The sequence below is a fragment of the Rhincodon typus genome, chromosome 1 (assembly GCF_021869965.1).
Source record: "Rhincodon typus isolate 14 chromosome 1, sRhiTyp1.1, whole genome shotgun sequence".
Classification (NCBI taxonomy): domain Eukaryota; kingdom Metazoa; phylum Chordata; class Chondrichthyes; order Orectolobiformes; family Rhincodontidae; genus Rhincodon; species Rhincodon typus.
Window position 1 is genome coordinate 33,147,785 of NC_063332.1, and position 11,757 is coordinate 33,159,541.

An 11,757-nucleotide genomic window follows, 5' to 3' on the forward strand; every position below is an offset into this window, starting at 1 on the left:
CTCTTCAAAGGTAATTAGATTTGGGCAAGAAATGCTGGTCCTCCTAGCAATGCCCACATTCCATGAAACGATACATAAAGTAAACTGATGCTAAGTGGGACCCTTTTCAGTCTCAAACACTTCCCCCTTGAGAGAATGACATTTGATTGTATCCTAACCCTGATGTGGGATGAGTAAAATGTTAATGCCACACGTGGAAAATTTCCCCCACAATGCATCCCACATTAATCAGGCAGTGCCTTTGTCTGTGCCAGGTTGAACCTCACTGTGAACTTTAATTAGCATTTAACTACGACATTTTCTTTCCAAAAGAAAAATTAAGGAAGGATAATATTCTAATGGAAAGTGCCTTTTTACTCATTGCCCATTCTGGGTAAAGTCCAATTTTTTTGAGTTTAAATACCCTCTATCACCTGGTAGAACATGCTTTTATTTTGAAATGTTTGAACCAATGAAGATCCTCCGACATTGACTTTCCTTTGTGTTCAAGAACTATTAAACTGAAATCAGTCCTGGCCATGCAAAGCAGTGGCTCCCAGAGGGTTCTGTGTATCAGCAACATGAATTAAATCTAGTGAATGTTGGGAATTTCTAAACTGGCAACAACCCAGGTAGCAATGAATCTCTGTGGCTTGTGTGACTCCTGATCAACGTTCCTGCCAGTGCAAAATCTGCTTAATGTCCTATAGGAGACAGTTTATCAACTCATTTGTGGATACACAAAATGACAGTTCACCATGATATTGTAAAGAAACCCGAAAAATCCATCATGAAACTTAATTCCTAACAATGTACTGTTTAACATTAAATAAAGGGAAGAGTGAAGGATATTTTCTGTTGAAACTTTGTCCCCTCTTGTCTCTCAAGACTGAAAGTACAGCCCAAGGTGATCATTTTTTTCTCAATGAAAAATGTAATGTCATAGAGTCATAGAGGTATACAGCACGGAAACAGACTCTTCGGTTCAACTCATCCATGCTAAGCAAATATCCTATATAAATCTAGTCCAGTTTGCGAGCATTTGGCCCATATCTCACTAAACCTTTTCATTCATATGCCCATCCAAATGCCCTTTAAATGTTGTAATTGTACCAGCCTCCATCACTTCCTTTAGCAGCTCATTCCACACACACACCACCCTCTGCGTGAAAAAGTTGCCCCTTAGGTCCCGCTTAATCTTTCCCCTTCCACCTTAAATGAATGACCTCTACTTTTGGACTCCCCAACCCCAGGGAAAAGACCTTGTCCATTTACCCTATCCATGCCCCTCATGATTTTATAAACCTCTACAAGGTCACCTCTCAGCCTCAGACGCTCAGGGAAAATAGCCGCAGTCTATTCAACCTGTCCTTCTAGCTCAAACTCTCCATCCCTGGCAGCATCCTTGTAATTCTTTTCTGAACCCTTTCAAGTTTCACAACATCCTTCCTATAGCAGGGAGACCAGAATTACACACAGTATTTCAAAAGTGGCCGAACCAAGGTCCTGTACAGCCGCAACATGACTTCCCAACTCCTACACTGACCAATAAAGGCAAGCATACCAAACATCTTCTTCACTATCCTATCTATGTACGACTCCACTTTCAAGGAACTATGAACCTGCTCTCCAAGGCCTCTTTGTTCAGCAACACTCCCCAGGACCTTACCATTAAGTCTATAAGTCCTGCCCTGATTTGCCTTTCCAAAATGCAGCACGTCACATTTATCTAAATTAAACTCCATCTGCCACTCCTCTGCCCATTGGCCCATCTGATCAAGATCCCATTGTACTCTAAGGTAACCTTCTTTGCTATCCACTACACCTCCAATTTTGGTGTCATCTGCAAACTTACTAACCTTACCTCCTATGTTCATGTCCAAATCATTTATATAAATGACAGAAAACAGTGGACCCAGCAGCAGTGGCTCACCGCTGGTCACAGGCCTTCAGTCTGAACAACAATCCTCCACAACCGTCCTCTGTCTTCTACCTTTGAGCTAGTTCTGTGTCCAAATAGCTACTTGTCTCTGTACTCCGTGTGATTTAACCATGCTAACCAGTCTACCATGAGGAACCTTGTCAAACACGTTGTTGAAGTCCATATAGACCACGTCCACTGCTCTGCCCTCATCAATCCTCTTTGTTTCTTATTCAAAAAATCAAGTTCATGAGACACGATTTCCCATGTGCAAAGCCATTTTGACTTTCCGTAATCCCTTGCCTTTATAAATATAAGTCTTGAAATTCTTTTTCAGGATGGTATACGGTTTGTAGGAGAAATTGCAGGTGATGTTATTCCTCTACATCTATTATCTTTGACCTTCTAGATGCAGACGTTGCATGTTTGGACGGTGCAGTTGAAGGAGATTTGTTAAGTTGTTGCAGTACCCTTTATCAATACTGCATGCTACTGTCCGCTGGTCGGGGGAGTGAATGTTCAAACTGGTGGACGAAGAGCCACAGAAACAGATGGTATTGAGCCATTTGAAACATGATAGAAATATAAAATCCTGTGATCTCATTCCAGTTTTCTCAATTTATTAAAAAAGTAATGTCTGTTAAGGCAGAGGAAGTTCTTCAAATCGCTGGATCATAAACAAATGGGAACTTATTTGATTCCTGTAATCTGATGTGCATTTTTATCAAGCTGCCATGAACTTAATCACAGTAGCCAGAAAACTGAACCATCTTGGTCATGTCTTATTAGTACATATCCAACAAGGTGTATATGCTAAAGAGGCACCCCAAGACAACTTGTGTATGGGGACAGGATTGGAAATGAATCAAGCTGGACAGCTAAGTGAAAAAGTATGTGTGTGTGTGTGTATTTTTGGGGTGGTGGGATTTTCTAATGTGTGGGCTCTGTATGTGAAGATGCAATGTTTTTCTGGGTCCACAGGGTATACCCTGTTTCCCAATGTAAGTAGAGAAGTAACCAAGAGGAACACACTACAACAGTATCATTGCTTCTTTTACTGCAAAATCTGTAAGGAATGGATCTAAAAACCTGATAATATTAAGCCTAACATTGCAATCCATCACTAATAAAATTGCATTCTTTTGTTTAGGAACACTATGTTGGAGGAGTGAACAGTAAAACAAACAATCCTTTTAAAATCCATCTCCAACTATGGGATACAGCTGGGCAGGAAAGGTAATTCTGTATTTCTGTTAACCAACATGCAGCCAAACCCCTGACCCCACTACCATCATATCCACCAGTTGTGGCGGGAAGGAGGAATATGATGTAAAATTGAGCGGGAGAGGGGTAGGCCACTACATCCCCACCCAATACCAAATCATCTCCCTTAATGTAAATAAAAACCAAAAGAACTGAGGATGCTGTAAATCAGAAACAAAAATCAGAAATAGCTGGAAAAGCTCAGCAGGTCTGGCAGCATCTGTGACTAGAAATCAGAGTTAACATTTCAGGTCCGGTGACCATTCCTGAGAACTTCTGAGGAAGGGCCACTGACCCAAAACATTTCTCTCCATAGATGCTGCCAGACCTGCTGAGTTTTTCCAGCAGCGTCTGTTCTTGTCCCTGTAATATGGTGTTTGATTAAGACATTGATGGGGAATCCTGCCCTTGGGCCCACTGAGGCCTTTGGGAGACGGGTTTCACTCCCACCATAATTTTTTTTTAAATTTCAAAAATATACTTTATTCATAAAAATATCTTTTTATATACACACATAGTCACTGAGGCAGTTCGGTTCTGTACTGTGGCACATGAAGAAACAAATAAAAATTGGTGTTTGACTCTATCCAACAAACAAACTCAAGGCATTTGTTACTTGCCCAAGACTATATTTACATTTGTTTGAGGCATCCAGTTTGAGAAGGGTCCAGTACTTAAACAGCACACCATTTACCTTTGGCAGAAAGACCTTAGATGGTGGTCTTTCCTCTCTGTGCCTTGGCGGCAGCTGCCCCAAGCTTTAGTGCATCCCTCAGCACGTAGACCTTGGAAAGTATTGGTCTGCAACACTCAGTCAAGGCATAATAATACATACAGTTAGGGAATGCAGATTGAAAGAACCCAGCCCACTGTATTACCATCTTAAGCCGAGAGGAACAAAGGATGAGGGATACCTCCTTTTGGAGGGGGTGCCTGGTGCCTGTTGGGCCCACCTGCCCCGAAGATGTTAGCCCCATTTTTGTGCTTCATCAGTACTGCTTGTCACCCAGTAGTGACCACAACTGTGTGTTGGAACTGCTAGGAATATTCAACAGCCAGCCATTCAGATTGGGCAGAAGCTCTTGGGGGCAGGACTTCTTTCTCCTAAGGATGATTGTCCCACAGTTACCTAATTTAGGCAGATCCCAATGGGTTATCACTGAAAGGCAAGCAGCTTTTTTTTTGTTAGAGTTTGTCCCACCAAGTTGGGAGAACGGGGTTGTGGTGTGAACAATACATGCCCTACCCAGTAAAATTCTGCTCTTGTAAATTTCTTCAGTTTTTTTCATACACTAATCAATGACTGACTTACTTTTCTCCTGCTGGTTTCATTATAGTCTACTTAAAGAGGCTCTGCTTTGACAAAAAAAATGTTTGGCAAATAATTTTTTTTTATTGAGAGAGAGAAAACTCATACCACTACAGTACCAATAGTACTGAAGACTTGTGCTTCAGAACTTGCCGCTGCCCTAGTCAAGTTCTGCCATACAGTTACAACACTGGCATTGACCTGACAAGGTGGAAAATTGCCCAGGTATGCCTGTACATAAAAAGCAGGACAAATCCAACCCAGCCAATTACTGCCCCCATCAGTCTACTCTTGATCGCCAGGAAAGTGTTGGAAGCTGTCATCAATAGTACTATCAAGCAGCACCTATTCAGCAATGACCTGCTCAGTGATGCCCAGTTTAGGTTCTGCCAGGGCCACTTAGCTCCTGACCTTATTATAGCCTTGGTTTAAACATGGACAAAAGAGCTGAATTCCAGAGGTTCTGTGAGATGGGATGTGACCATCACTGGTCAGGCCAGTATTTATTAACCATCCCTAATTGCCCAGAAGGCAGTTGAGAGTCAATCACATTGCTGTCGGTCTGGAGTTGTATGTAGGCAGACCAGGTAAGAATGGCAGATTCCCCTCCAAAAGGACATTAGTGAACCAGTTGGGTGTTTCCAATAATCAGCAATGGTTTCATGGTCATGACTAGAATCTTAATCCCAGATTTTTATTGAATTCAAAATCTGACAGTTCTTGACATAACGCCACATTTGACCAAGTGCGGCCTCGAGGACCCCCTAGCAAAACTGGAATCACGGGGTATCAGGGGCAAACTTTCCACTGATTGGAGTCATACCTGACACATAGGAAGATGGTCGTGGTTGTTGGAGGTCAGTCGTCTCAGCTCCAGGACATCTCTGCAGGAGTTCTTCAGGGTAGTTTCCGACATCTTAGGTACATATACCTAAGTACAATTCTTGGATACAGCACAGGGATTAAAGTAGTTGCTTAATTACGTAGTTGAAAATAAGTTAAAAATAAGAATATATTAAGGGTGATATTAAGGGGTTAACATTACAGTGTTCTAAGGTACGTTCTAAGGTAAGGATTGTCCCCTCACACCAGTCTCTGTCTAGGACTTGCTGCCTGTATGCTGCTCTGGGGGCTTCTTCCCTGCACTGCTCCGTGGCTCTCAGCCCACTCACTGCTCCAGGACTCTCAGCCCATGTGCTGCTCCAGGGCTCTCAGCCCACTCACTGCTCCAGGGCTCTCAGCCCACTAGCCGCTCCAGGGCTCTCAGCCCACTCACTGCTGCAGGGCTCTCAGTACACTCACTGCTCCAGGGCTCTCAGCCCACTCACTGCTCCAGGGCTCTCAGCCCACGTGCTGCTCCAGGGTTCTCAGCCCACTCACTGCTCCAGGGCTGTCAGCCCACGTGCTGCTCCAGGGCTCACTGCTAATGGTGTTCCTGGGCTCAGGGGCGCACTTGCAAGCCCCAGAGCACAAGACCACGCTGCCGATGCTAGTTCTGCTGCAGGACTTGGCCCATGCTCTCTCCTGTCCACCGCAGGTCTTGGCCTGCACATTCTGGTCCTCTGTGGGTCTCTGTCCGCTTACTCCACAACTCCAGTCTCCAGGGGTGGGGATGGAGAAAGGGAAAAAGAGAGAAGAAAAGAGGGAAAAAGGTAAGGGAACTGGCAAGCAAAGGACCTCTCACTGGAACGTCATACTCTGCTGCCTTCTTGCACTCAACTACCATCTTACTGACACTATCCTAAGGAACTCTTGCAGAGATGCCCTGGAGCTGAGGTGACAGATGTCCAACAGCCACGACCATCTTCCTATGTGCCAGGTATGACTCCAACCAGTGGAAAGTTTGTCCCCTGATGCCCATCTTCAGCTGCTTCATCAATGTCCTTCCCTCCATCATAAGGTCAGAAGTGGGGATGCTCACTGATGATTGCACAATGTTTAGCACCATCCGCGACTCCTCAGATACTGAAGCAGTCCGTGTTTAAATTGAACAAGATTTGGACAATATCCAGGGCTGACAAGTGGCAAGTAACATTGTGCTGCACAAATGCCAGGCTATGACCATCACCAATAAGAAACAATCTAACAGTGGCACGTTGACATTCAATGGTGTTACCATCACTGAATCCCCCACTATCAACATCCTTGATGTTACCATTGACCAGAAATTTAACTGAACTCACCATATAAACATAGTGGCCACAAGAGAAAATCAGAGGCTAGGAATAATGTGACGAGTAACTCATCTCCTGACTCCCAAAAGCCTGTCCATCGTCTACGAGACGCAAGTCTGTAGTGTGATGAAATACTCCCCACTTGCCTGGATGGGTGCAGCCCCAACAACACTCAAGAAGCTTGACACCATTCAGGGCAAGGTGACCCACTTGATTGGCACCACATCCACAAGCATCCAATCCCTCCGCTACTGATGCTCAGTAGCAGCAGTATGTACTATCTACAACATGCAGCACAGAAATCCACCAAGGATCCTCATACAACACCTTCCAAACCTAGGAGCACCTCCATATAGAAGGACTAGAGCTGTAGATATATGGGAACACTACCACCTGCAAATTCCCCTCCAAGCCACTCACTATCCTGACTTGGAAATATATTACCATTCCTTCACTGTCACTGGGTCAAAATCCTGGAATTCCCTCCCTAATGACATTGTGGGTCAATCCACAGAAGGTGGACTGCAGCAGTTCAAGAAGGCAGCTCACCACCATCTTCACAAGGGCAACTAGGGACGGGCAATAAATGCTGTCCAGCTGGCAACACTCACATCCTATGAATGAATTTAAAAAGATTTGACGAGGAAGATTTTAAAGCCATTGGGATTTCAAAACAATTCTTGCCTTCAATATGATTTTGGCTTGTCCAAGACAGTGTAACATCATAGGGAATTCAACCCTTACACTTACTTAATCAATGGATTTTTCAGTTGTTCCTTTGATTACAAGTTTGATAACAATGTTTGATTTGTTAAAACAGAGACTGGTAAGATTCAGCATGTCTGATGAAAGGTCATTGACCTGAAACATTAACTCTGGTTCCCTCCATGATTTCTGCCTGGTCTGCTGATTTTCCCTTTCTATTTCAGATATTCAGCCTTCACTGTGGTTTGTTTTTGTACATATTTAATTTGCTCATTAAGTGACTATGGATAGATATCAGATGTTTTATTGGGTTTGTAAGAAATATTTAGGTAACATCCCTGTTGTATGTTAAATTATCTACGTGGCGATATAAATACTTCAGCCAATGTTTTCACTGCTGCGAATCAGTTAACACAACATTTTTGCTCTGAGCTCAAAAATGTTTGAAAATATTTATCTGTTTTAAATAAGACCATAAGAACATTAAACATAGGAGCAGAATTCGGCCATTTGGTCCATCACATCTGCTACGCCATTCAGTTATGACTGATATGTTTCTTAACCCAACTCTCCTGCCTTCTCCCCATAATCCTTGATTACCTCACCAATCAAGATCCTATCTATCTCTGTCTTAAATACACTCAATGACTTGGCCTCCATAGCCCTCTGTGGCAAGAGTTGCAAAGATTCACCATCCACTAGCTGAAGAAATTGTTCCTCATCACAGTTTTAAAGGGCTGACCCTTCACTCTGAGGCTGCCCCCTTGGGTCCTACTCTCTCCCACCAGTAGAAACATTTTCTCCACGTCCGCACTATCCAGGCCTCTCAGTTTTGGGTAAGTTTCAATCAGATCCCCCTCATCCTTCAAAACTCCATTGGGTACAGACCCAGAGTCCTCAATCACTCGATAAATAATTCATTTACTTTAAGCAATGCCTAAGCATTGGCACTATAAAGATATATTGTCTAGGTATTCTATCATTTCAAATTTCAAATTCAAATTCTACCGTGTACAATTCTTGCTTCTGTCATTCTCATCTTTTGTTCGTCTGTGAAAAAATATTCTTCACCAATCTATTGACATCCCCTTGGTTGATTCCAAGTGGTTACTTCTGGAAAGCAATCATCAAAGAAAAATGATGCTACAAATGAGAAACATTGTTCTGTTCGTAGACATAAATAAGAATAAGATGTCAATGGTTCAATGAACACAGAGAGAAAAAGAATCCTTTAGACATAGTCCATGCACTACATGAACGGACTGACAAGTTTGGAAACCTGAGAGTCTGCAGATCATTAGTGTGCCTAAGTTGTCCAAGCTGAAGTAGGAGCTCTAACTGAAAGTGCTTCAATCAAACATGCCTGGATGGGTGCAGCTCCAACAACACTCAATAAGCTTGATGCCATCCAGGGCAAAGCAACCCACTTGGATTAGTATCACATCCACAATCATCCACTCCCTCCATCACTGACACTCAGTAGCAGCAGTAAATACTATCTACAAGATGCACTGCAGAAATTCATCATGGGTTCTTAGACAGCACCTTCTGAACTCATGACCCTTGCCATCTAGAAGGACAAGGGCAGCAGATACAAGGGAGCATCACCACCTGCAAGTTCCCCTCCAAGCCACTCACCATCCTGACTTGGCATTGTGGGTCTACCTACAGCACATGGACTGCAATGGTTCAAGAAGGCAGATCATCACCATGTTCTCAAGGGCAGCTGGAGCAATAAATGTTGGCCAGCCAGCAATGCCCTCCTCTCATAAGCAGATTTTAAAAAAATGTGCGTCCAAAACGTGTTTAAAAGAAATGCTGGTAAATAGCTAACACTCAGGTACATGTGACAGCAATAAATCAAATCTACTACTGAACTAAGTTCCACTATTTTTGTGACTAAATCAAAACAAAGAGACACTGTGGAAACACAACTCCTATTAAGAAATGCAAACTTTATAGTATTGACTCTCACCGTCAAATGATCAGCAATGTTAATGTTTCAGGCATTTAAGCCTCTTACTCTCACTACCATTCTGATGTTGTGTGGTCCAGAAATTGAACCTCTGACCTTAGTGTTTAATGCAGTGCCTGGTGAATAATTTTCATACCGAGCTAAATAAGAATTTGCTATGCCTTTAAAAGAGCAAAGCAGACCAATATAAGTCTACCCATATTTGATAATTTAATGGGTGGGGGTAGGTGTTTAGGCATTAGGAATATTGACACAGGGTCTAGATTTGTGTGTTTCTACGAATTCTCCCACAAAGATTTCACAGAATTGTATAGCACAGCAGAAGAACATTCACCCCATAGTGGTATAGGCTTTCTGATGTAACTAGCTGGTTCACCCTGTTCCCCTGTCATACAATCATTGAATCCTTACAATGCAGAAAGAGGCCATTTAACCCATTGAGACAGCACTGACCCTCCGAAGAGCATCACACTCAGACCCAGCCCCCCACCCTATCCCCGTAACCTTACATTTGCCATGACTAACCTACATAGCCTGCACATCCCTGAATATTGCAGAGCAATTTACCATGTCAAGCTACCTAACCTGCTCATCTTTGGACATTTTCTTTTCCTTTCCTGTTCTTCTACCCTTTGGTTCTTACTTTGTAAGGCCAGACAGTTGCCCACTGGAAAAAAGAGAGTCCCTCTACTATATGTGCTCATCCCCGGTGGCTCAGTGGTAAGCACTGCTGCCTCACAGCGCCAGGGACCTGGTTCAATTCCACCCTCGGGTGACTGTCCGTGTGGAGTTTGCATGTTCTCCCTATGTCTATGTGGGTTTCCTCCAGGTGCTTGGGTTTCCTCCCACAGTCCAACACTGTGCAGGTTAGGTGGATTGACCATGCTAAATTGCCCATTGTGTTCAGGGATGTGTAGATTAGGTGGGGGTTGGGTCTAGGGGTCTGTGTGGACTTGTTGGGCTAAAGGGCCTGTTTCCACACTGTAGGGATTCTATTCTATGAATTCCTACAGGAGAATTGGCTTGAAAATGTTTTGTTTGCCCTCTCGACCAAAGATGATTATTGAACTGGGAAGGCTCATAAAATGTAAGTGAAATAATAGCTTTCAGTGTCACAATTAATTGGGAAAAATATGTTTAAAATAAATGACTTCACAAGCAGAGGAATTTTCATTGTAAGAAAATAATTTTATGTACTGAATGTCAGGGTAATGTCTAAAATATTATACCAAATTAGTGATGTGCAAGCCAGAAATTCCTAATGAGACATTCCACTGTGGCAGAGTATAAGAATTAGAATCCCTACAGTGTGGAAACAGGCCCTTCAGCCCAACAAGTCCACACTGAACCTCAGAGCATCCCACCCAGATCCATTCCCCTATGACCCACCTAATATACACCCTCTACCTCCCTGAACGCTACAGGCAATTTAGCATGGCCAATCCACCTAACCTGCGCATCTTTGGACTGTGGGAGGAAACCAGAGCACCCGGAGGAAACCCACGCAGACATGGGGAGAATGTGCAAACTCCACACAGACAGTCACCTGAGGCTGGAATCAAACCCAGGTCCCTGGCGCTGTGAGGCAGCAGTGCTAACCACTGTGCCACCGTGTCCCTATAAGGGATTGACAACTTGATTATGAGATAGTGGGAACTGCCGATGCTGGAGAATCTGAGATAAAAAGGTGTAGAGCTGCATGAACACAGCAGGCCAAACAGCATCAGAGGAGCTGACGTTTCAGGTCTGGACCCTTCATTTCTTCAGAAGAGTCCAGATCCGAAACGTCAGCTCTCCTGCTTCTCTGATGCTGCTTGGCCTGCTGTGTTCATCCAGCTCTACACCTTGTTATCTCAGACAACTTGATTATGTTTTTTTTTAAAATGGTTCATAGCATTATTTTTCTTCCTGTAGGTTTCGAAGCCTCACCACAGCCTTTTTCAGGGATGCCATGGGATTTTTATTGGTCTTTGATCTAACGAGTCAACAGAGTTTTCTGAATGTGAGAAACTGGATAAGTAAGTTACAATAGTAATTCAGTCCTAATTAATGCATTCTTTTGCAAGGTTCAGCTTGAGAACCTTTCACGATCATGAATAAATCTGTTTTTCTACATTGCAAAGTTTCTCAAAAAGTATGCATACTCGGCAATTTTTAGTACAAAAGCAAATACTGAAGATGCTGGAAATCTGAAAAAGAAGCAGGAAGTGCTAGAGAATCTCAATAGGTCTGACAGCATTTGTGGAGCGAGAAAAACAGAGTGAACATTTGCAGTCCATTATGACTCTTTGAAGAGAACTTGGGATAACACTGTGTGGAACTGGAGGAACACAGCAGGCCAGGCAGCATCAGAGGAGCAGGGAAGTTGACATTTCAAGTCGGGACCCTTCTTCAGAAATGGTCCCAACCCGAAACGTCAGCTTTCCTGCTC

At 43.3% G+C, this 11,757-nt stretch overlaps 1 protein-coding gene across 5 annotated transcripts in view; it reads left to right on the forward strand.

Moving 5' to 3' along the window:
• The window catches only part of rab27b (RAB27B, member RAS oncogene family), a 109,799-nt gene extending 98,441 nt beyond the window's left edge, over positions 1-11,358 (forward strand). For all 5 annotated transcript variants that reach the window (XM_048597535.1, XM_048597529.1, XM_048597531.1 and 2 more), the window contains 2 exons: positions 3,051-3,136; positions 11,241-11,358. In XM_048597535.1, the coding sequence (XP_048453492.1) occupies positions 3,051-3,136; positions 11,241-11,358 (204 nt within the window). The remainder of the gene's footprint in view (positions 1-3,050; positions 3,137-11,240) is intronic.
• Positions 11,359-11,757: the final 399 nt, after the last annotated feature.